The sequence below is a fragment of the Phocoena sinus genome, chromosome 13 (genome assembly GCF_008692025.1).
Source record: "Phocoena sinus isolate mPhoSin1 chromosome 13, mPhoSin1.pri, whole genome shotgun sequence".
In the NCBI taxonomy this organism is placed as follows: Eukaryota; Metazoa; Chordata; class Mammalia; order Artiodactyla; family Phocoenidae; genus Phocoena; species Phocoena sinus.
Genome location: NC_045775.1, coordinates 15,266,714 through 15,292,823, shown reverse-complemented (window position 1 = coordinate 15,292,823; position 26,110 = coordinate 15,266,714). Strand labels below are relative to the sequence as shown.

At 34.5% G+C, this 26,110-nt stretch overlaps 1 protein-coding gene across 10 annotated transcripts in view; it reads left to right on the top strand.

The window, feature by feature from the left end:
- The window catches only part of PUM2 (pumilio RNA binding family member 2), a 94,039-nt gene that overhangs the window by 29,985 nt on the left and 37,944 nt on the right, over positions 1-26,110 (top strand). For all 10 annotated transcript variants that reach the window (XM_032652097.1, XM_032652095.1, XM_032652092.1 and 7 more), the window contains 7 exons: positions 3,136-3,323; positions 3,887-4,056; positions 6,940-7,210; positions 7,456-7,549; positions 14,722-14,847; positions 17,550-17,692; positions 19,367-19,496. In XM_032652097.1, the coding sequence (XP_032507988.1) occupies positions 3,136-3,323; positions 3,887-4,056; positions 6,940-7,210; positions 7,456-7,549; positions 14,722-14,847; positions 17,550-17,692; positions 19,367-19,496 (1,122 nt within the window). The remainder of the gene's footprint in view (positions 1-3,135; positions 3,324-3,886; positions 4,057-6,939; positions 7,211-7,455; positions 7,550-14,721; positions 14,848-17,549; positions 17,693-19,366; positions 19,497-26,110) is intronic.

Here is a 26,110-nt window from a genome sequence, read left to right as displayed (position 1 = left end):
ATTCTGAATTTCAGTTAAAATAGAGGACACATTAACCTTAGGGATTTTTAAGCTTGAATTGTATTAATGGACAGTGACTGATTTATTTAATTGCAGCTCAGTCAAGCTTTATTAAACATCAGCCACACACACAAAGGAAATAAACCCCCTTACTAAGGTAGAATTCCCAGAAAGGGAGCAGACTTTGAATGTTTTTGATATCCGTAAGTAGTGAAGAGAGACATAGGTCCAAGAAACTCTTAAGGGAAAAGGAACTGGGGTGTAAGGAGTATAACTCACAAGGGGTGACAGTATTTATTGGTAAGTTAAAGAGCATAGTTATATTCTTAAAATAGTACTGATTATATTTTTAAATGTTTCTGACTAGTAAAATTTGAGATATACACATGGAACTTTGAACATGTATTTTACAAATAAGTTTTCTCTTTGTAACTAAGTTTAATGCAGCTTACTAAAGCTATAGAAAATGATCAAAGTAATATAAAAACATTTCTGAATGATAATTATCAACTTAATCTTATATTTTGGGTGTAAATTACCAGGTACTTTTTCATTCTCCAAATTATTAAAAAGATTTTTAAGTCCTATATAGTCTTAAATTTTGTTTTTAAGGGTAAAATAATTTTTTTTAAGTTAGGAAAAGCTGGAAAATTTTAGTGATTAATACTGTTTTGTAGTCAAAACTGAAAAAGATTGAAAACTTTGCTAACTACTAAATTAGACTAAAATACTAGGAATTTTCTTTGGTTTCAAACAATATGTAATATAATATGCCAGGTTTGGAGAATACAAAGATAAATGAGATGTATGATCCCCATCCTCAAGGAATTTTTTTTCTGGATTTGTATTAACCTATATAGATTGCACTCATAAGGACTAGGATACATTTTTCCCACAAAAGGCACTTTTCTTTGCTAAAATAATGTGCTTGAAAACTTGGTTGATAGGCATGTTTGCTTTATTTTGAAAGTTGAATGGTTAATTGCTCTATTTACCAGAACCAAAATTTTTTAAAGCATTCCAAAGCAAAACATCTTGAGCACAACATGGTAATGAGAGATATTTTCAAGATGGATGATAGGGAAATATCTTTGGTATGTTATATTTGGAGGACAACTAGTACCAGCAATAAAACATTTAAGCAACTGTTTATATATTCCTGATGTATCTTTTTAGCGTCAAGTTTATACTTTTAGTTAATTCCTTGTACCACTCCCTCTTCCAACTTAACTTTTTTACTTGTACGGATAAAATTTTGAAGATAAGTATTAGTCTTTACCAGGAGAAATGAGAAAAATAGAAATGAATGGATTATTTTGTTTACTGAACAGACATTTATTGAATGCCAAGCATGTACAAATACGAATAACACATTCCTTGTCCTAAAAGAATTTTCATTCTACGATTCTTTCCATGACTACAGGAGATTTTATCATACACATATTTCCTTCTCAGCTGAACTGAGTTACTTGTAATTATTAATTTCGTTGTGTTCTGCACTTTTAGGCCTTAGAGAAACCAGGATGTTCAAACCGAGATGCTCTTTCCACCCCCCATTTTCACCTGTTTTTTGTTCTCTACTCTTAATATCACTTCCTTTGGGATTCACTCTAGGACTGGGAAGAATTGATAGATGCCCTTTCTTTCTGTTCCCTATAGTATCCTGGATTATTTTTATTGAAGTGCTTTTACTCTCTTATGATTGCCTCTTGTTACAACTATAATCTCTTTTGAAGTCAGGGACTGTTTGTTCTTGGATTCCCCATACATAGCACAGTGCCCAGCATAGGAGAGACATTTATTTTATTTTATTTTATTTTTAAACATCTTTATTGGGGTATAATTGCTTTACAATGGTGTGTTAGTTTCTGCTTTATAACAAAGTGAATCAGCTATACATATACATATGTTCCCATATGTCTTCCCTCTTGCGAGGAGAGACATTTAAATCAACATTTAAACTGTGCATGACTGAATGAAAAATATAATGACTGATCTCTCATGGATAAAGGTACTGACATGGAAGTGTTTTAATATGGTTTAACAAAAGTACTAGTCATTTTAAAATTACTGCAGTTAATAAAATGATGAGTGAGTATACCTCTATAATAGTTCAGCCCTTTAAGGATGATGCCTAATATTTAGTATGGTACGTGTTCACATATGAGCCAGATATAAATAGTGGCTTATTGGTTCCTTTTTAAAAATTTTTTCTGCAAGTCTATGTGACTCTTCCTCAAATGTTTTATTATGTTTGTATCTTCTTTGCTTTCAGATCTTAAGTATTGCTTTTTCTTTTTGTCACAAAAATATGTAGAAAATGTATTCGTACCATATGGATGATTTTTTTAAAAAAAAATAAATGGAAAACTTTTAGACTAGAAGGTATTTTTTTAAAAAATCTTAAGTGATACTTAATTTTTTACACCAAGAATAGAAAATTCTGGGCTTCCCTGGTGGCGCAGTGCTTGGGAGTCCGCCTGCCAATGCAGGGGACATGGGTTCATGCCCCGGTCCGGGAGGATCCTCTGCGGCTGGGCCCGGGAGCCATTGCCGTTGGGCCTGCGCATCCGGAGCCTGTGCTCCGCAACGGGAGAGGCCACAGCAGTGAGAAGCCCGCGTACCGAAAAAAAAAAAAGAATAGAAAATTTTGTGATATTACTGGTTTTTCTAAACTTAGTCATTTGTGCTTATAGCAGTACAGCCGTGTGTTCTGAATCTGTCCAGTACGTAACTGTGAGCTTGAGGAGTGCCTCTGCCAGTTTAGAAGTTACTTTTATTTCAGGTTTTATCTCTAAAGTTTTTTGTTTTGAATTGTTTAGAACTTTTTAATAAGATGCTTACAGGCAGCGGAGATGTCAAATTAGTTTCTGTCTCCATTGATCTTTGGGTTTGACTGTTCTTCACATAGGCTTTTACCTGCTTTTTAGCAAATGGCTTTCTTAATCTGTATTCTCAAGAAATGTGCCCAGGCCAGTGAGTCTCAACAGACTGAAGATCTTTTTATAAAGATTACAGTAATATTCAAAATAAAACAATATGCTGATTTTTCTTACTTTAGTATATAAATTCATGTAAATACATTTTGTTAGCTTAAAAGTACAAATTTGTAATTGTGTTCTTTCTTCCAAACAGACCATTCAATGTCCCAGCCTATTATGGTACAGAGAAGATCTGGACAGGGTTTTCATGGAAACAGTGAAGTAAATGCAATATTGTCTCCGCGATCAGAAAGTGGAGGCCTTGGTGTGAGCATGGTAGAATATGTATTAAGTTCTTCTCCTGCTGATAAATTGGATTCTCGATTTAGGAAGGGAACTTTTGTAAGTATTTTGAGTAAAGAAAGGTTTTTAAATTGCTTGATGGTTATTTGGTTGTCTTTAAGACAGTTTCTTTTTCTGGCCTTTCCTAGAACTAAAGGAAACTTCATAGCTATTGGTGCTCTTGTTTTCTTGTCTTGGCCACTTGAAATACATGAAGTGGTAGAACCACTGGGAATATTTCTAATCTTAACCATGTTACCAAAAAAACCCATATTAATTAAAAAACAAAATTTGTAAGATTAAAATTGCATATTCATGGTAGTACTTGATAAGAAAATAAAAAAACAAAATCATCTATGCATTAAGTAGAATTTTTATCTCATTTGTGGTGTTACTGCTTTTCCAGCACCGCTATAGTTAAGGTTGCCTTAGCCCTTCTGTTATAAATCACTGGTTTGTACTCAGTTTTTTTGGCCTTTTGTAAATTAGTTGACTATGAAATTAAAATAAGATTCAATGTTTTTATTGTTTACATGCACTATAGTATAGTTTTAGGTCACCTCATGGTGCCTTTTTTTGTGTTCTATTAAATATTCAGAATCAAACAGATTCTTTTTCCTCAGGGCACTAGAGATGCTGAAACAGATGGACCTGAGAAAGGAGATCAAAAAGGCAAGGCTTCTCCATTTGAGGAGGACCAAAACAGAGATCTTAAACAAGGAGATGATGATGATTCTAAAATAAATGGCAGAGGTTTGCCAAATGGAATGGATGCCGATTGCAAAGATTTTAAGTAAGATTTTAACTTTCTCGAGAAGAAAAGCATATCTCTTTAGGGATTATTGCTACTAGGTGATGTGACTGATGTAGACATTTTTCCAATTTTGGTTTTTTTTATTTCCCTTTGTACTTTGTATTAATCTGGAGGAAGATTTAAAATTTTTTGTAAGGAATATTAGTTAATGATTATGTGCCATTTTTTAAGAAAACAATTCTTTAAAAGTCTCTAAAACAAATGCATTCCATTGAAGGAATAATGTTAGAAGCTGCCGTTACCTTTCTGCTAATATGGTAGTCTAAATTTTAACTGTTTTCTCCCTGCTAAAATTTAGTGAATTTTAGGTTTAATCTGTGATTTTTCTTGGCAAACTCTTCTTGGGTTTGCTCTTGAGCACCTTTCTGTAGTTTCCTCTTCCTTCTATCCCTGTATTGTATCTCCTATCCCCCCTTTTCCTCTGAGTTTGTGCTAATACTTAATCTTGCTGAAATTAGGAGGGGGGGGGGGAACATATTAGAGACTTCCAAAGTTAGTTTTAAGTTCAGAATTTAAGTTCAGTTGCAGATTTTTTATTGTCTCTTTATGACAAATAATTGTTTCTTTTCTTCTAAGCTTTGGACTTGGATTAGACAGTGCACATTTATCTAAATATTAGGGTGTTGTTTCTTCATACAGGGAGTTGTTTCTTCATACTGATTTCCTTTACTTTATACTTCAGTAGTCAGATGCTTTGGGGCCTATACCTGAAAATAAGCTGTTTCTTTGCGATCTTGTGAACCATGGAATATCAGTTAGTTGTAGGTACATGTTTACATTTATTGCCTTTAATTATCAAAAGCAGACTAACAGTGCTTCTTAAAAACAGTGCCATTTCTATCTGTTCTAAATGCAAAAAAGCATCCAAAACCAGTAAACCTCTTTTGACAAGAAATTAATGCTATTCAGTTTGTTTTAGGACCTAATTCTGATTTTGCGCTTCTGCTATTACTTAATCTTTATGTTTTAGTCAAGGATACGCATTTAAAACTGAGTTGACTATAAACCTGCAGAGTATACATTTATAATTGAAGTGTTAATACACCATTAACTATAGCAAGAAAATAGCACCACTCATAGCATAATGACTTTTTTCTATTGTATCCTCTACTTTTTGCTGTTAGAGTTGTTTCGTATGAGAGGCTATACTTCTTCATATTAATATGAACTTTACATTCAATAGCATTCTAATTTTATTCTGTTTAAGTTTGGGGTATGTATTTAAAATTGCTTATAAAATGTTTCAGATACAATATTGTCTTCAACAATATAAAACCATTTCAAACTAATAGCTGTGGTCATATGGTCATTATGGCAACACATTATTATGTACATTAACTGATACATCATCAACATATATATATTATTGGAGTAGAACTGAAAGGAATGAACTATAGCAGGCTTTCTTTCTTTTTTTTAATTGGCTGATTTTAAAGAGGACCCTTTCAGTTTTATTTTTTTCTTCCCCTATATTCTGAATGAAAAACAAGCCTTGGGATTATTCATATGAAAAATTAGGTGCGGATAAAGGGGAAAGGAGTTTGAAATTTCTTCTGATGTTGCAAGGACAATGGTTAATTTTGAAATAAAATGTAAGTCTGCCTAAATATCTGGAAAACGATTCTTGTAATTAAGCAGTTGCTTTGTGAAACGTTCTGTACATGTTAGCAAATTTATCTCAATGTGAAGCACCTGAAGGTTGGGGTCAGTTACACAGGTGTAACAACTGACGTTGAAAGCCAGGTAAAATAGTTATTGCCATTTATTTAATGTACTTATATTTGAATATACTATGAACCGATGGTTCCAGAACAGACTTGTTTCTTGTGAGGGAAAGGATCTTATATAAAATATTTCTGTAGAAGGAAAGAGACTGTAAATGAGAATTATGTCAAGAAATAAAGTGAAAATAAAGTTTAGACTGTGAAGGATGTTGATAAAAAGAGAAGAGTCAGTGCTTAAAATTTAGTCCAATGTTAATAAATTTCTTCAGAAAATTAAGAAGGCTAGTCAGTGGGGAAAGTTGCTTTTTGTGTGTGTAGGATTATATTTTTCATTGATGTGCATACTTAATTTTTGATTAATATGTTATACATTTCTATTCTCATGATTTAAGCTGAAACAATTTGGTATGATAAAGATGGTTTTTGGAGCGCTCATAGAAGGTTTTCACAAATAGTCTTTTTGTTCTTGTTATTTGGAACCACAAGGTCACCTCTTCAGTCTCAGCAAGGAAACTGAGGCCTGGAAGATGAATTGATTTGCTCAAAATAATACTTAAAGATAGAATCAGGAGTCAGCTTTCTGTCTTGGTTCACTGCCCTTTTCTGTCGTATTGTATATTTTACACCCTTAAGTCATGGAGGCCATATGATTCTTTATGGCCAGTTTTTTTTCCTGAAATATTAAGCACGATGTTAGGGAAATTATGTGCTGGTGGACAGGATGGGAGTATGGTAGGTGGGTTTTGGTTTTGAGCCTTCCCAGATTTGTCACTTGATAGTCTGCTGTTCATACCTACGATTCACTTTGTCTGATTTGAGACAAAAGTTTTGGGTAGTCTAAGCTTAAATTTTGGTATTAGCAAATTTCCTTATCTGTAAAATTGAGTTATATCTTTATGCTATTCAAATCGGGGACAATGGTCACTAATGATATTTAAATAATGAAACCATGTCAGCTCTTAAGAGGAAGCTAGATTAAACAGAAAAAAATGTGATAAAGTGGAATGGTTAGCGACCTAGGGTGCCTAATTTGCCCTCTGTGTTTTACAACCATTTGTTTTTTCATGTTTTTCCTACTTTCCCATTTCACCTTTTGACATACTTGTTACTTTTACTCATTTCTGTTTTGTTTACATAGTCGTACTCCTGGAAGTCGTCAAGCCTCTCCAACTGAAGTAGTTGAGCGCCTGGGCCCCAATACTAATCCCCCAGAAGGATTGGGGCCTCTTCCTAATCCTACAGCTAATAAACCACTTGTTGAAGAATTTTCAAATCCTGAAACTCAGAATCTAGATGCCATGGAACAAGTTGGTCTGGATTCCTTACAGTTTGACTATCCTGGTAATCAGGTACCAATGGACTCTTCAGGAGCTACTGTAGGCCTTTTCGACTACAACTCCCAGCAGCAGGTAAAGCATGCCACTCCTTTAAAGAAGTTCCTCTCAACTATGTACTAGTATAGCCTGAAGTGCTATGAGACATTGACATAAATAATAGGGGTATTCTTGAACGTTTAGTGTTTTATTGAATAAAATGTCCTTGTAGTTGAAAAAGTGATTCAAATATGTATTTATAATATTCTGTTCTTAGCTTTCTAAACAAAAATGAAATGCTCTGAGACTAATCTTTGTATTAAATATTTTTTTCTTAATAGCTCTTTCAGAGGACTAATGCCCTGACAGTTCAGCAGTTAACTGCAGCTCAACAGCAGCAATATGCATTAGCCACAGCTCAGCAGCCACATATAGGTGAGTCTTTATAAGTTACCATTTTGATCACACTGTTAGAAAATCTTGTGTTAAAGTGTTTAGAATGTTCCTTTCGTATTTATTGAATGTTGTTATTTCATTACTTTTGAAACATCTCATTGAGATAAAACAGTAGTAGATTACATGGCAAGAGTAAAGATTAGGGAAGAACAGTTTGGCTTTTATTTGTGTCCTTGGTGAAATAAAAATCTATAACTTGATAAAAAACTGTCAGCACATAAGTTTGTTTTTAAAGATTTTTTTTTTTTTTTTTTTTTTTTTTTTTTTTTTTTCGGTGCGCGGGCCTCTCACTGCTGTGGCCTCTCCCGTTGCAGAGCACAGGCTCCAGACGCGCAGGCTCAGCGGCCATGGCTCACGGGCCCAGCCGCTCCGCGGCATGTGGGATCTTCCCAGACCGGGGCACGAACCCGTGTCCCCTGCATCGGCAGGCGGACTCTCAACCACTGCGCCACCAGGGAAGCCCAAGATTTTTTTTTTTTTTAATGTGGACCATTTTTAAAGTATTTCTTGAATTAGTTACAATATTGCTTCTGTTTTATGTTTTGGGGGTTTTTTTGGCCATGAAGCATGTGGGATCTTAGCTCCCCAACCAGGGATTGAATCCACACCCCCGGCACTGGAAGGCAGAGTCCTAACCACTGGACCGCCTGGGAAGTCCGAGCACATAAGTTTTTTTCTCAGTGTGAAGTCGAAAGCATCAAACACTTGGAAATTCAAGTGTAGTTACGGGTGTTCATATCAAGTCAGAATGTTTATTTTTAAAATGGGTTGGAAATAGGAATCCCAAGAAAATTTCTTTGAATATTTTCTTCCTTAATTCATTAAGCTATTTAGTCTTTGACCTTTATAGTCTTTACTATGATGTGAATTATTACAATTACATATGTGTTACTGGTAGAGTTCAGGCATTAGTATGTGTTTTGGGTTTTTTTTTGTTGTTGTTATTTTAAAATAATTACTGATTCACATGAGGTTGCAAGGAGAGTACAGAGAGATTCCCCACCCAGTTTTCCCTAAATGACTACATCTTACATAATTATAGTACAATACCAAAACCAGGTATATGACATTGGTAAATGTGTGTGTATATATTTATGTTATTTTATCATGTTCGTGGAACCGTTTTTACACCTGATTTTGGCTGACCTTGATTTATTTCCTGGTTGGAAAAGTTGTGAACACTCTCAACATCAGTATGTTTGGGGGCAGTGGGTGGGATATACTAAGTTGGTTCTGTTCCCTTAATTGTGTATTGTTCTATGTCAATCCAAGAAGTCTTTCCAGGTCCAAAATTTTATTTTTGGTTTTAATCAAAGATGACCACACATTTCTAGATGACTTCTAATAGCAGCATGCACTCTGGACCTGTTTTTTCCAGTTTTCTTCAGCCTTCTGTACCCCTGTCCTTCAGTCCTTCTTACTCGTTGTTAGAAACATACTGACTCCTGTCTACTCGTGGGCCAGTACAACACTTTTTATTTCTTGACGCTTTGTGGTATGATTTATATGTGGCAGGCTAGGATACCCATTATTGCTCTTCCTTTTGAGAGTTTTAAATTTTTGGTTCTTACTTGCTTTTTTTTTTTTTTTTTTTTTTTTTTTTTTTTTTTTTGTTTGTTTTTTGCGGTACGCGGGCCTCTCACTGCCGTGGCCCCTCCCGCTGCGGAGCACAGGCTCCGGACGCGCAGGCCCAGCGGCCACGGCTCACGGGCCCAGCCGCTCCGCGGCACGCGGGACCCTCCCGGACCGGGGCACGACCCCGCGTCCCCTGCATCGGCAGGCGGACTCCCAACCACTGCGCCACCAGGGAAGCCCCTTACTTGCTTTTTTATATGAACTTTAGAATCCTTTTATTTACATCCAGATCAGATTAAAATCTTAACTTAGGAAGATCAACATCTTTATGACATTAAGTATTCTTATCCAGGACATAGTGTATCTTTAATTTTGTTCAAGTCTGCTTCTGTGTTGTTTATGATTGCTTTAAAGTTTTTCTCATGTAAGTTTGCATCTTTCTCAATAAGTTTGTTCTTTGGTATTTTATCTTTTGCTATCATTGTAAATGCCTTCCTGTCTTTCATTATATCTTTAAATTGGTATCTATGAAAGCTCTTAATTAGTATTTATTAATTTTATGAATGATATTTTCTAATAATTGAAGCATTCCTGTGTTTTTAGGATTTGGAAGAATTGTATATAATTATTTTAATGAGCTCTTTTAATTTGCTGATGTTTTATTTAGGATTTTTTTTTAACTCAACATATAATGAAGTTAGTCTTTAAGTTTGTATGTGTGCATTTTTGCATTTTTTGTTAGTTTTGATATCAGTATGCTTGCTTCATAAAAATAATTTAGAAATGTTCCTTTTTTTAATGCCTTGGAGTATTTTCATTTACATTCTTCCTTACGTGATCTTTAAAGATTTGGCACAACTTAGAACAACTTTGTGAAGCCATCTGGGAAACTATGCAAATAAATTTGAAAACCTGAATAAAATGGAAATTTCTAAGAAAGCATAACTTAGCAAAATTGATCCCATCTTTTCATCTTTGTTCCATAGTTAAATAGAAAGAGAGAGAGAGAGTTGATCATAGTCCTTTTATCCAGGTTTGCTCAGTCATCTTTTAGCTGGCTGATAGTTCATTTAGAACAGCACTGTCCCAAGAGAAATATAATATGTGCCACACAGAATTTAAAATTATTTAGTAGCTACATTTTAAAAAGTAAAAAGAAGTAAGTGAAATTAGTTTGAATAATATTTTATTTAATCCATTATATCCAAAATATTTCAAGTATAATCAATATAACACTAATAAGAAATGTTAAATTCTCTTCTTCATATAAAGTCTTTGAAATCAGGTATGCATTTCCCACTTTGAGCAGATCTCAGTTTAGACTAGTCACATTTTAAATGCTCAGTAGCTATATGTGGTAATAACTACCATAACAGACAGTGCATATTCTAGAATGGGGTTGACAAACTTTTTCTATAAAGTCCCAGATAGTAAATATTTAAATTTTGCAAGCCATATGGTTTCAGTCACAGCTACTCAACCCTGCTGTTATAGCACAAAGCAGTCGTAGACAATACATAAATGAGTACAACTGTGTTCTATAAAACTTTACTATGGGCACTGTTATATGAATTTTGTGTAATTTTCATTTGTTACAAATTATTATTTTCAACCATTTTAGAATGTTTATTCTTAGCTAATTCATAGAAAAATAGGTAGCAGGCTAGAACTTGGCCCATGGACTGGACCAGAAAGAGGTATAGATACAATACATTTTATGTTTTAAAATAGAGCCACACTCAAAAGAGAGAGAGAGAAAAGAAAAACGTGGGGTTGTTTTGATGGCTGGGGAATTTCTGTAGGATAGGAAATTGAGAGGTGATCCATAGGAGTAAACTGGAAATAAATCTATGAGGCCTGTAGCGGGCTGCAAGAGGGATAAATAAGCAGAAGGCCTGCACAGTGCCAGGATTGGGGTTGGAGGGTTAGACCCCCAAGTCACTAATAAAGACTTGGTTTGGAGACTTCACCTTACGGTGTGTAGTTAGCAATTGGGATGAGTAAGTGTAAGAGAATCTCATATAAGATAGTATCTAAAACAGAAATTACAGTGCAAACAAGAAAGGGCAGTCAGAAGGCAGTCATATAACATATAGTAGAATTTACACCCAAGATGTAGAAATAAGAGAACTTTAAAGTTCTGAAAAGAACTTTAAAATGTTTATTTAGAATATTAAGAGATCAAGGACTTAAGTCATCAAAGATCGGAGGTCTTGAAACAACAAAATGATGTGAAAACAGACCATTTCAGAACCTGTGGAAAAAAAAAAAAAAAGACATAGGTGGGTTTCATAATTAGCTGTCACCTAGGAGGAAATGAACCAGAAGATGAAACTTACAAACACTGAAATATAGCACATAGTAATCAGGATGTGGGGTGGAGTAGGGAGTAACTAAATCAGTTCAAGGTGTATGTAAAGAAAACTGTAAACTTTTTCTGAAGGCTTAAATAAATGGGGACACATGCCCTTTGGGGGAAACTCATTACTGTAAAGAGGTCAATTCTCCTTAAATTAAGTTGTGAATTTAATATATTGATTGGAATCCCAACAGGATTTTTTTTTGTTTTGAACTTGAAAGTTTGCTTTTGATGTTTATCTCAGAAAAGTGAAACCGGAAAATTAATAGAACACTAAAATGAGAGGTGGACGTACTCAACCATATTTCAAAACAATTATTATCAACAGTGATTAAACTGGTGTGGCACTGGCCTAGAAATATACAAGTCGATCAGTAAACAAGAACACTCTGAAATGGGTGTGTATGTATTTGGGGTGCAGTGGTGGGGTAATTTTAACCTTGACATTGCAAACTAATTATAAAAGAATATCTTTGGAGAATAAGTTGGAGATAATTGGGTCATATTCCTGATGGATTAAAAATTTTAATGAGAAAAAATAAAGGTATAAAAGATTTGATATGTTTTTTCTCTTTGATAGCCAAAGAACTATAGATTAAAACCAAAAAATTTGAACGCTTTATTTTACTTCTGATGTTGACAACTTTTAAAAAGTTTGATAATATCCTATTTCAGCGGGAGTGTAAGTGGTGTTCTCATATACTTATGGTAGTAATGTAAATCGGTACAACTTTCCTGGAGGGTAATCTGGAAATATGGATCAAGAAATTATATATATTTGTCCATTTACGTGAATTTTCATGAGGATATGATGCTGTATCATACTTAAAGAATAATAGCAGCACTATTTATAGCAAAAATTGTGACTCATCTAAATATATATCTGTAGTAGACTGGTTAAATCATGTTTCTTCTATGTAGTGGGATACAAAACTATGAAGCTATAAAAAAAAATGAACTAGGGAATTCCCTGGCGGTCTAGTGGTTAGGACTCTGCTTTCACTGCCAAGGGCTAGGGTTCCATCCCTGGTTGGGGAACTAAGATCGACAAGCCACACAGCACCCCCGCCTCACCCCCCCCCCAAAAATGAATTAGATAGGTATCTGTTGACATAGAAAGGGATCTGTGGTTAGAAAGGGATCTGTGGTTAATTGGCAAGTGAAAAAAGCATATTAAAGTACCGTTATACCCTGTAATATAAAATTTATGAGTGTGTGTTTGTGTATATAAATATAAAAATTTAGAAGGGTATACATTTATACATATGTGCATATGTAAACACAGATTCAAAAACATGTATATATACGTGCAAACATATACATATTTATATGTATACAAACAAGCATATGGTTTGATGTCTAATGTGTTGCAAATATTTCTAAGTGAATCATGTGAGCTTAAACTAAGTTTTCTTCATTTTTTTTGGCAGAAGGTTCAATATATATCCGTTAGGTCACACTAATTCCTTGTTTTTCAAATATTTGAAACCTTCCTGCTTCTTATCTGCTTTGTAATATAAATATGGAGAGAGCTATATTAAAATCATGTCTAAAATTGAAAAAAAAATGTTTTAGAAGGCTATAAACCACCTGCCAGTAAAGGTTACATGAGGACTTTGGCTTTCCACGTTATATACTTAAATAGTATCTCATTTTTTAAAAGCAATCTTTTTTAATCCTAAAAATATAGAATATAAAATTAGGCCCTGACTTTTCGATTTGTAGTTATAGGAGTAGAACATGGATATCAATACATCTTTATTCTTGTCATAAAGATAATCACAGTAGAGGAACCAGAAGTAAATCTTGAAACCTTCGACCTAGGACATAGCTAAAAATGCAACTTGGAGCAAATGCTTTTTTAAATAGTGCAAGGATTTTGTTGAACCCTCTGTTTAATTCTTATTTTTTTTACTAAAAGCAGATTTTTCAAATGGCCATGCTATGCCTGGGCTTGAAATCAGTATTGTAGCTTGTGGCCAATATTTCTTAAAATTAAGTAATTTAGAAATCAATGAAGAGAAAAATTAAATAGAAAATAGAGTGCATTGGAACCTCATAAGGATAAATATCTTTTTGAGATTTTTGTTTGTGGCATGTGTGTGTATATGGACACTAGGGAAATGTATTTTACATTGTGGGTTACAGTCACAAAATGTGAAAGCCACTGTAATATAGTTAGAATTAGGTTTCTGAATCTTGATTTTAAGACCTAGATTTTAAGATAAATGTACCTTTTGAATACTTCTTAAAAAATTGTTTTATGTCCACCTGCTTTATGCCCATATCTCCCCACCATCATCTTTTAACTTGAACCTTTTTGAGCTCCTTTAACTTTAAACACATTCTCTTTGATTATTTCCCTACCTTGTACTTGTCACAGTTAGTTTCCAGAAGAGGAAACTCTCGCAGTACATTTTCAAAGTAATTTTTTAGTACCTTATGATAAAAGGTCTACATACCGATTCCTGCTCAATACCAGCAGTTTTCTTCTTTCTTTAATAAGTACCGCAAATGAATATTTTAAAATCTTTCTTAGCCTTAACCGAATCTATATTGGCATATATTAGACTCAGAAGTGGGTTTACGCTCCTGCTTAAAACTCTTCATTGTTTTATTTTCAAGATAAAGTCCAAACTACTTTGCATGACCCAGGAAACTCTTCATGAGTCTTCATTCTGATTATAACTCCAGTTTTATCTTATACACTACAGCCCCACTCCATCCTACCAAAAGCTTCTTGGATACCCCTACTTTCTGTGCTCATATAGCACTTACACTATATTCTAATTGCCAACTTACTTGTTTGTTTTTTTCACTAGATGGAGTGATTTGTGGGTGTAGATCATATCTGTCTCTCTCAGTGTTGAATCCCTAGCTCACAGTATGGCTTAATAAGGATTGAATGAAAAACCACTATTGAACAATAACAATTCTAGCTCTAAACATTTATTGTGTGTATGTGCTAGTACTATACAGTCATGTATATTTAATTCTAACAAAAATCACTGGTGATAAACCAGTTTCATAAACAAAGAACCCCAGAGTCAGGTTGTATTACATGCCCAAGGTCACTTAGTTAATAAGAATTAGAATCATTATACACCCTCTCCTCCCCCACCAACCCTAATTTCAGAAGAAATGTTTTTTTTTTTAACCTGATGAAGAAAATCATACATATTTTTTTATTTATTATTTCTCCCCCTTTAAAATACAGCTGGTGTATTCTCAGCAGGCCTTGCTCCAGCTGCATTTGTGCCAAATCCATATATTATTAGTGCTGCTCCTCCAGGGACTGATCCGTATACTGCAGCAGGATTGGCTGCAGCAGCAACATTAGCAGGTAACTTACTGTTCATACTTGTTGCTTGTTATGGATTTAGTTTTAATTTGGGGATAAGCTTTATTTTTGTCTATTTGGGCAACTTGAAGTTTCTAGGAAAAAACTGAAACATTTATCCAGAATGAACTGAAGTTTCCAGAGAGTTAGTTTATTTTTCGACTGTAATGCTACAGGAGAAGACCGAAGTCAGATAACTCGTTTCCTCCTGTACATAGTTGTTTTACATTTTAGTTTTATAGTCTCAGAAATCTTACATTAGCAGCCACAAATCTTTATTCTTGTGACTGATCCCATTACCCACAGAGACAGTGCAAATAAAGTTACTTCTCAAAATAAACTGGGGGTAGCTGCTATAAATACCCAGGTCAGGGATAGTACAAGGTAAAGAGGTTCAGTGATCTTAAGAGAATGAGTATCTAAAAAGTAAAGTTAAATTAGCAATGTTAAAATGTGCAGGCAAGCTGAGGGACAAAAAGGTGGGATTGAGGTGGAAAGAACTTATTAAGTGTCAAAGCCTGATAACCACCACTCAAAATCTGAAGTAAAAACCGAAAGTACACAGTGTCACATGTCAGTTGTATGGCAGTAAAGCTGGGAAAAAAATTTTTTTAAACCAAACTGTATTTATGTCTTATTTAAGTAAGGGAGAGTTGTGTACCGGTTAGGCACAGACTTACTGAGCAGAGTGATTTGCTGATCTTCTATAGGATTTGGGGGGAAGGTGGTTTTATGTTGAGTTAGTTACAGAGACAGGAATGAATTTGTCTTAAGCATGATTTATGTTGGTTACCAAGGCAGGAAGAGGGAGATGTCAACTATAGAAGTGTGTTCCTTGGGTTGAGTCTGTTGATTGGCTAACTTTTCATAACTTTAAGCTGTCACTGATAAGTTCACTGAATTATCACTGATCAATTAATTTTAAATCCACTTCTGGTAGTTATTTATTATTGTGACTGCAGAACAGTTAGTCTTTTCATAGGCTTTTTTTTTTATACTCAGGACTTTAAGACCTGAAAAAAATGTTAATTTCAAATTCTTGTTTGATATCTTAGCAGACTGAAACTAACCTGTCACATTCAGTAGCTTTGGTATAGATCTGCATGTGATTCCATAAAGATGTGAGCTTTCCTGGTACTATTTAACTGGATGTTAGTATGTAAAGTGCTAGTATATCATACATACATAAAATCATTAATCTATGGAACTGAAGGAAGCAACTTTAAGAGGTCATTAGTTTTGAGATGAGGATTCCTGGCGTTCTGAACTTACTTAGGCTTTCTAAGATCAGCACTGTTCAGTAGAAATAGAACGTGAGCCAGATAATGTACTTAGATTTTTCTAGTAACCACATTATAAAAGTAAACCACAGATGAAATTAATTTCAGTATGTTTGATTTAGCCCAGTATATCATGTAATCAGTATTTTTTAAATTATTAATAGATACTTTATTTTTAATGCTAAGTCTTCAAAATCCTGTGTGTATTACATACTTACAGCACATCTTAATTCAGGCTCTCCAGCTTTTAATTGTTTAGCCACAGATGACTTCCGGCTACTTTTGGACAGAGAGGTTCTAGATGGATGTCTGATTCTTTTGTTTTGTTTTGACAGTGTATCCTTTCTTCATAAATCCTTTTCTATATTTTAAGAGTCTTCATTGTAGATTGTGCTTAAACTATCTTTAGAAATATATTTTACCTTTAAACTGTTCAAAGCTTTTCATTTTAGTGATTGAGTCAGTTACACTGGGCTTTTATTTTCTTCCAAAACAAAGTGAAACCAAGAGTTTGACTTTCTAAGGTATACACATTAGATATACTAAAATCGTATCAGTGGAATTTAGGGACATGTATCAGTTAGGAAACATGACATCGTAATCATTAGTTTAATGGCAGGGCTTATTGTGTGATACTATTTACTGTCCAGAAATGAAATTTTATCTTGAATAAAGTAGAATAGAGCAAGAATTCATTCGGTTTTTCCTGGTTTGCTTTTTTATGTCTATGTCCATGATTATATTTCATAGTTCTTTCTTGTCTTAACTTACTAGTTCCATCTTCCTAACCATAAAGACACTGATGTTTCATTTGTTTTTACGTGATTTTCAATTGTTTTGTGAGAATTGTAACTAATTCTGTTTCAGATATGAAGAATATTTTAAAATTCACAGTTTACAATTAAAATACAGTTGTAGCAAGCTTAGTACCAACATTTTCCCTAGTTTTATGTTATAGATTACAAATTAAAAGCCAAAAATGTTTTGTTTTCAATTTTAAAAATTCCTTTTTAAAGAAAATGCTGAGTTGAGTATAGGAAATCTTACAGTTCTATGGTGTTTAATGTTCCTATTTGCCAGTATCAAATGCATAAACTAGCATTCAATAATAGGTGTTGAATAGATGGTTCAGTGTCCTGTCAGTTCATTGGTCTTCTTGAGTTTAGTTCACATCTTTTCATTAAGACGACTGCTGTCACCTCTGAATACTTTCTTTTTTAATAATCCATACCTCAGTGAGACTTTCTAGTAAAACTGGGAAAAAGAGAAAAGGGAAGACAGTTGTATGTGGGTAGAGGATTGTAAGGACATCTGCTCTAAGTCTTATGCACTGTCCCTTTTTTATGATCTAATGGTAACCTTATTTATCTATAAAATGTAGTGACTTTTTTTATTTTTTTTGGGGGGGTGGGATGTGGGGTTTAGGTCCGGCAGTGGTTCCACCTCAGTATTATGGTGTTCCGTGGGGGGTGTATCCAGCCAATTTATTTCAGCAGCAGGCTGCAGCTGCGGCAAACAACACAGCAAATCAGCAAGCAGCATCACAAGCTCAGCCTGGACAGCAACAGGTATAGGCCTGCCTTCATTAAATACTACCTGAAGAGTCTTGGAAATTTCATGAGCTCCCTGCATTCAAGATCTGTGTTTTTTTTTTTCCCCAATATGTAGCACAGTACTTATCATACAGTTGGCATACAAATATTGATTATGTGGTTTTTTTTCTCCAGTAGTCATATATATGAACTTAAAGATCTGGTTGTATTCCATTTCAACATTTCTATTATTGAAACTGTCTTGAAATCTCTAGCAATTTAAAATTTTCTTTTCATCACTTCTTAAAGTGTGCTCATAATGTTTCTGTCAAAGTAATTGTCATTTCATTTTCTTCTGGGTATTTAAATTGCTATTTTAAATATTAATATATTTCTGACCAGAAAAAGGAGATTACTGGGTACTTTGTTTTTAAGTGAGGAAAGATGAAATATTTTCACTAAAGGTTAGATTTAATTTCTTAAAACAGAAAATGTTTATTTTTAAGGTTTTTTTTAAAATTTCAGCCACTTTTCTGGAACTATTTTTATAAATAAATGTAAAAGAAAAATTCTGATAAAAATTCCAGAATTCTGTTTGTCAAATTTATCTTTTTTTTTTTTTTTTTTTTTCGGTACGCGGTCCTCTCACTGTTGTGGCCTCTCCCGTTGCGGAGCGCAGGCTCAGCGGCCATGGCTCACAGGCCTAGCTGCTCCGCGGCATGTGGGATCTTCCCGGACCGGGGCACAAACCCGTGTCCCCTGCATCGACAGGTGGACTCTCAACCACTGTGCCGCCAAGGAAGCCCCAAATTTATCATATTTATACCAAAGAAGCAACTTAATGACAAGTATAGTGTTACTTGGCAGTTGAATTTTCTTTTAAACTATATTGATATTCTGTTAAAGCTGTCCTTTAGCTCAGTCCTTGTAGATTATACCACAGCACCATTTAATAAATTCTTTTTAAATCTGTGTCTTCTTTGGGCAGATAAAAATATCACATTGCCTAAACATCACATATACCTGTGCGTGATGCTTACTTACACGGATGGACTTAAGATGAATCCCCCTTGTCCTGAATTGTTTAAGCATTTACCTTTGTGAAATTAATGTGTATCATGCTTGTGTATATATTCACTACAACAACTATGTATTACAAAGCAGTTTGACCAGCCTTAAGAGTTTTCACATTTTTTGATGAAATCTTTTGTTCCTTTTTTAACCCTAAGGTTTTACAGTAAAAAGCAGCTTTTTACTCACTTTAATTAAAGCTTCTGAATTCTGAAAACTTGGTTCAATTTGAAGTTTTCACTCTGCACCACAATCTCGTACCAGACTAATTGAATAATTATACTTAATTTAGTTTTCAGTCTTAGAAAATAATAAAATTTAAACTTTTGTCTTCATGTAAGATTTTGCCATTCCCTTCTCACCACCCAAATATCTGTCTCTCATTTTAATACTACGTTGGTAGGTTAAAGAGCACAAATACTGGAAATAGTTGTTCCTGAAGACCCTCTACCATGTTGCTTAATAGATTATGTTTTTGGTGTTACGTTATTTGTATTTTTTTATGGTAAACTGACATTTCATTGAATGTAAATATGTTCAGAGAATATCCAAAGGCTATCTGTGATATATACAGAGTTGTCTGAGATAAATTTGTTATTTTATAATTTCGTTTTTAAGGAAATTGTTTGTCCTTTGTAGGTTCTTCGTGCTGGAGCAGGTCAGCGCCCTCTTACTCCCAATCAGGGCCAGCAAGGGCAGCAAGCTGAATCACTTGCAGCAGCAAATCCAACTTTGGCTTTTGGTCAGGGTCTTGCTACCGGCATGCCAGGTATATAGTTGGTTAATTGTGGAAATTTGAATAGGCTTAAAATGTTAAATGTAGATTCTCACACTGAGGAGTGAGAAAAATCAAGAAATGTCTTTAAATCTTGCCTACCCTGCAGTGCATTATTTACAACTCAGGTGCCAATAGTTGAAATCAGTATTGTTTGCGAGACAATGACAGGGATGGCAAATATGTGTTAGAATTCTCAAAAACCTTTTTTTCTTAAGTCTGTTTATGGTGTAAATCAAAGCGTCTTTCCAGTGGAGTGTAGCCCAGAATTCTTTTTTTTTTTTTTTTTAAGATGTTGGGGGTAGGAGTTTATTTATAAATTTATTTATTTTTGCTGTGTTGGGTCTTCGTTTCTGTGCTAGGGCTTTCTCTAGTTGTGGCAAACGGGGGCCACTCTTCATCGCAGTGCGCGGGCCTCTCACTATCGCAGCCTCTCTTGTTGCGGAGCACAGGCTCCAGACACGCAGGCTCAGTAGTTGTGGCTCACGGGCCTAGTTGCTCCGCGGCATGTGGGATCCTCCCAGACCAGGCCTCGAACCCGTGTCCCCTCCATTAGCAGGCAGATTCTCAACCACTGTGCCACGAGGGAGCCCTCAGCCCAGAATTCTTAATGCAGTGCTTTAAGAAATAAAACCATTAGGTGGTATGTCAAACAAAACCTGTTTGCCATTTCTGCCTTACAAGGATAGTTAGTCATTTAATTAATTAATGTTGAAAAGTGTACAGCTAACATTTTCCACTTAGAACATTGCTCAGTCTTGTTTAGCACATTTATATAGTATTTTAACCTGTTGGTTTTTATAACCTAATGGCATCAGCATTTACTAAAGTTTTCTGCCCGTTGCCACAGTACAACTTTTAGAAAAGGCCAACAAAGTACATTTTTTGTGAAGTAAATTTGTGAAACTAAATACAAAATTAGTACTTTAATATTAAACAGTGGAAGATGGAAGGAAGGTATTTTTCTTAAGCTAATGAAGCAGCACTTGTTATGTTTGGTTCTTTTGAATTTTATTTTATTTAGTTTTATACAGCAGGTTCTTATTAGTTATCTGTTAGCACTTGTTATGTTTTTAAAGGCTACATTTGAATGTCCGTAGATAATGCATCACTTCCCATTCTATTCCTTCATTTCTCTTCATTCCTGAAGACTCACTTTCAAGCACGCCATCTTTCCACTTTCAGTATATGAGTAGTTACTCCTTCAGCTGTAGATTACAGCTAACCATGGGTTTGAACTGCGTGGATCCACTTATATGTGGATCTTTTTCAATAAATATGTACTATAGTACTACACAATCTGTGGTTGTTTCAATCCTGCGGGGTGCAAAACAGTGGATATGGAGGGTTAACTGTAAAGTTATTTGCAGATTTTCAGTTGCACAGAGGGTTGGTGCCCCAACCCCTGCATTGTTTAAGAGTCAACTATACTGATTAATGAAATACGTGTTCCAGTTTTCATTAATTGTACTGTAGATAAATTTTCTATTCAGATCATTTAGGAGATGTGTTTAATGCATTGGAAATGATCCTGACTTACGTGATTGAGGGGTTTTTTTTTACATGCTGCTAAATATTTCTGTATGTTATTTTGAGGAGTTCTGTATCAATTACATTCATTCTGTTCTCTCTGAAATTCTAAGATCTGAGTTTATCATCTTGTTTAGCCTACTGAATGAAAAAAAGGATGTTAATATTGCTGTCCCTGGAGTACAAATGATAATAGAATGGGGGCATTCCCATTATTTTCCTTTTTTACCCCAGCTGTATACTTGCTTCATGGAAGCTGCTCTCCCAGAGCTGCTGTAGATTAGAGACCCTGGCAAAAGCAGCCCTTAGTGAAATGGACTGTGAAGCAGAAGTTGTAGGCATGTGGAGAGACATGGAACAGGGCTAAAAGAACTGAGCTGGGAGTTTATGAAAGCCACTGCTAAGACCATTCTGGGTTCCTCTTGGGTTTTAGCTATAAATAGAAAAGGCAGAAGAGTCATGGAGTACAACAGTCCCGTCTTACTAGATTCTAAGTAGGATTTTGATTTAAGAGAATGCTTCTGACCTGTGTTTATTTGCTTCTCCCTTTAACTTATTGCTTATTGTTTTAGACTTTTGGTGCTGGGCCTATTACCCATTTCTTATAAATGCCTTTGCTCCTCTTCCTCATATTCACCTCATGTTCTTATTTACTAAAAGCATCAAGGTATTTTGCTATTTTTATCAGCTTTGGTCTTCTCAAAATTTATTTTTATGTTCACTTCTTTCCATTCTATAAGAAAGCTCTTTATTGCTTTTTTTGTTTTGTTTTGTTCATCAGTGAACTCTATCTTGGCACACCTAAAAGAAAACCACTTTTTACACGATATTTGTCTAAAAACCATTGACTGTCTTCAGAGTGATGAGAAAATTAAAAGCAGGTAAAACTTTTAGGGAAAAAAACCAAATTATTTTACCTAACCTTCTAAGCCACAACATTTAGTCCCTTTACTACTGTAAAATGTAAAAATCATTTTCACAAAAAGGGCTTTACTAGAAATAATATTTGTGTGCCTAAGTGACTTGTTGACTGTTCATATGATTCCCTCACTGTAAAACTTTAATACCTTCTATACTTTATTCTGCCCAGGACTATGATGAAATAATTCTCCCTTATTCAAATAGTTACATAGATACAAAGTTTTATGTGTTATATCTTTATATGTTTTAAAGATATAAAGCTAATACAAAAGCTTGCTTAGAAAATTGTTTATTTCTTCAAATCTCATGCAGTCCTTAGCTTTTCCACCTTCTGTCCTTCACTTCTCATCCATCAAATCCCTGTTCCTTGTACTGTATTGATTATAGACTTTCAATCCTGCTGCTTGATTATATATGCCATCATTGTTTTTTAGTCTTGTATTTTCAGTCTTTCTCCCTCTGCCACCTCCTTTTCCACAACCACGATGCTAGTCTGCTTCTTCATCCTAAAAAGCTTTATCTCTTGTGCTCCCCTCTTATACTACCTTTCAGAATTTACATTCTACCCCACACTTCTTTTAAGCCCCGCCTCCACGATTCCTTTTCATACGTAGCTCTAATGTAACTCAGTGCCAAAGTATGACTTCCTCTCCTCCATCCTTACTTTTCTCAATTCTTTGTTGTATTACACAACTTTGTTGTATGTCCAATTTTCTGCAACTCCTCTCCACTACATTTGTGTGGTATTTTACTCTCCTGGCTCTCCCATCTTTCTCATTGCTTTTTGTCAGTCTCCCTTTCCTCTGTATATCACTTAAATGTAAAAGACTTTCTGGCTTTAGTGACTAGATGCTTTGGAGTCAGATCTGCCATATTGCTCTGCCAATTAATTGTGTGACCTTGGCCATGTTACTTTCCTCTTTGAACCTTAGTTTCAATATTGGAAAAACAGAGATACTTTATATTTTTTCTGTGGAAGAGTCTTAACTACTTTCATCTTTTCACCTGTCTTTCCTATACCAGTAAACCAGTGAGTTTACGTCTGCATCTTGGATTCTTTTCTAAACACTTAACACATTTCTACATTTGTACAAGATATTACCGTGTATATGTTCCTGCCACTCCTTAAACTGAAAATGTCCAAAAATGAACTCACCTCTCCCAAATTTGCTTATCTTATTGTTTACCCTATTTCACTATTAACCCCGCTATCCCTTTGAGCTAGAAATTTTTGGCTTCATTCTCAGAGTCATCTTTAACTCTTGGTTTTCTTTTGTGCTCCACATTCAGTGACTTGCCAGTTGTTGTTTATTCTCTCATGTTCACTTCTTTTCATCTCTGCTATTCTTGTTCAGCTTCTCCTATATCCTCCCACTAACTCTGTCTGCCTCCAATCTCTTCTGTTTATTTCATCTTTTTATTCTCCCCTCAGTTACCTTTCAAAAATACAGGTTAGTTCATACCATTCTGCTTCTTAACATTTTCATTAATATAGCTCCAAACTATTGATACCTTTTAACCTAATCAGTACTATCCTGGTCCTATGCTTTAACACACTAGACCATATACTGTTCCACAAATATCCTTTTATGCCTTTAGCCCTAGCTAATACTTTTAGTTTAGAATACACTTTTATAAATTTTAAGCAAAATTGGGATATATACTTTTACATTTTCCTTTTTAAAGCCTTGCTTTATACTTTGTGATTAACTTCCCTTCTCATCGTTTAATATGATCCTTTCCACATCTTTCCCAGTGCTTGTTCATTAATACTTATTCCTCCTGGGACTTCCCTGGCAGTCCAGTGGTTAAGACACAGCGCTCCCAGTGCAGGGGGTGTGGGTTCGATCCCTGGTCAGGGAACTAAGATCCCACAGGCCGCGTGGCGCAGCCAAAAAAAAGAAAAATAATCATTCTTTTTGCCGTTCCTGTGGCACATAACTTGCTCCTTTCTTTACTACTTTTGTCTTCCTTGCGTTTCATTTAGCTATTTGTGATTTGTTTTCTTAATTTAATTATTTTACCATGTTTGGAGGTGTAAAGTGTGTTAAAATTAAAGTGGAAGAGTTATGTATTTCTCCCTAAGGAAAGTTATTTGATCAATGTCATGTCTGAAAATAAGTGGCATCTTAGAATTAAGACTATAGTACATTATTTTCGCTACAGATTGTATAATTCTTGAGTGTGGGGACCATGTCTTTTTTAATCTCTTGTGTCTTTTAGATAAGTAACAAAAAGATAATACAATAGAAATTAGAAACTTTTGAACTGCATGATTATGAAAATGCTACATATTTAGACTTGTGGACTACACTTAAAAACAAAACATAGAAGAGGGGTATATAGGCTTTTTTTTTATTGAAGTATAGTTGATTTACAGTGGTGTTGGTTTCATGTGTACAACAGAGTGATTCAGTTATATTTATTATTTTTCAGGTTCTTTTTCCTTATAGGTTATTATAAAATATTGAGTATAGTTCCCTGTGCTATACAGTAGGTCCTTGTTGGTTATCTGTTTTATATATAGTAGTGTGTATATGTTAATCTGAAACTTCTCTAATTTCTGCCCCCTCTTCCTTTTTAGTAACCATAAGTTTGTTTTCTATGTCCGTGGGTCTATTTCTGTTTTGTGCATAAGTCCATTTGTATTGTTTTTTTTTTTTTTAGATTCCACATATAAGCAATGTCATATGATAGTTGTCTTTCTCTGTGTGGCTTACTTCACTTAGTATGATAATCTCTAGGTCCATCCATGTTGCTGCAAATGGCAGGAGTATATAGGCTTCAATGCATACATTAGAAAATAAGTTTCTATCTGGGAACCATAAAAGGAAGAGAATAAACCCAAAGAATTGTAGAAGGAAGCCAAATAATAAAGATAGAAACTGATGTGGATGAAATAGATGACAAACATATAGTTAAAAGAGTCAGGTTATCCCAAAATTTACATCTTTGAAAAGACTAATAAAATTGATAAACCTCTGAGAAGTTCATTAAAAAAAAAGGTAAAGAGAGAAGACATAATAACCAATATCAGAAAAATAAAATAATCATAAGAGGGTATTAGGAACCAATCTCATGTTAAGAAATTGGAAATTGTAGACAAAATGGACAAATAACTAGAACAGTGTAACCAAACACACTCAAGGATACATAGAAAATGTAAAGTTCATTACCATTAAATCAATTGAGTAATCAAAAATATTCCAAGAAAATTCCAGACCAGCACAACTTCAGTGGTGAATGATATCAGGCATTCAAGGAAGAAATAATTCCAACAATTCCAATTTTTAAAATTCCAGAGAACAGAAAAAGAGGGTGTTCTTCCCATGCCATTTTATGGTACTAGCATTATCTTGATATTAAGACCCGTCAAACAGTGCAGAAAAGGAAAATTGTAGGCTCATCAGACTTATGAACATGGATTTAGAAATCCTCAAATATTAGCAAACCAGATGTAGCAATATAAAGCAGGATAATATATCATGAACAAGTTGGTTTTATCCCAAGAATGCAAGATGAGCATTAGCAAATCACAGTGTAATTCGCCACATTAAAAGATGATAATCATAAGAACTTCTCAAAAGATGCAGGAAAAGCATAATAAATTTATATATTGACTTAAAAAAAAAAAAACCTCTTTAACAATTATGAACCAGAAGATAACATCTTTAATATGCTGGGGAGTCGGGAGGGAATTAAACACCCTACCCCACTTCCCAAGGATGATAGACTTTGCTATTTATAGGAAATACTTGAAAGTGTTCCATCTAAGACTGGGAATAAGACAAGGATTTCTGCTAACGATACTTCTCTTCAACATTATATTAAAGAGCCTAGCCAGTATATAACATGAGAGAAATTCTAGTAAAATGAATAAGTTCTGTAAATAGAAAAACACAACTGTCATTTGCAGAAAATATGATTGTATTAACTGAATCTGCAGATAAAGTATTAGAATTAATGTGTTTTTGTTAAGGTTTTTGGATATAAAAATCAGGTTAAAAATCTTTCTGTTAACCAACAGCCTTTTCTTTTTCTTTTTCTTTTTTTTTTCCGACATGCTGCGCTGCTTGCGGGGTCTTAGCTCTCCAACCAGGGATTGAACCCAGGCCCACGGCAGTAAAAGCGCTGAGTCCTAACCACTGGACTGCAAG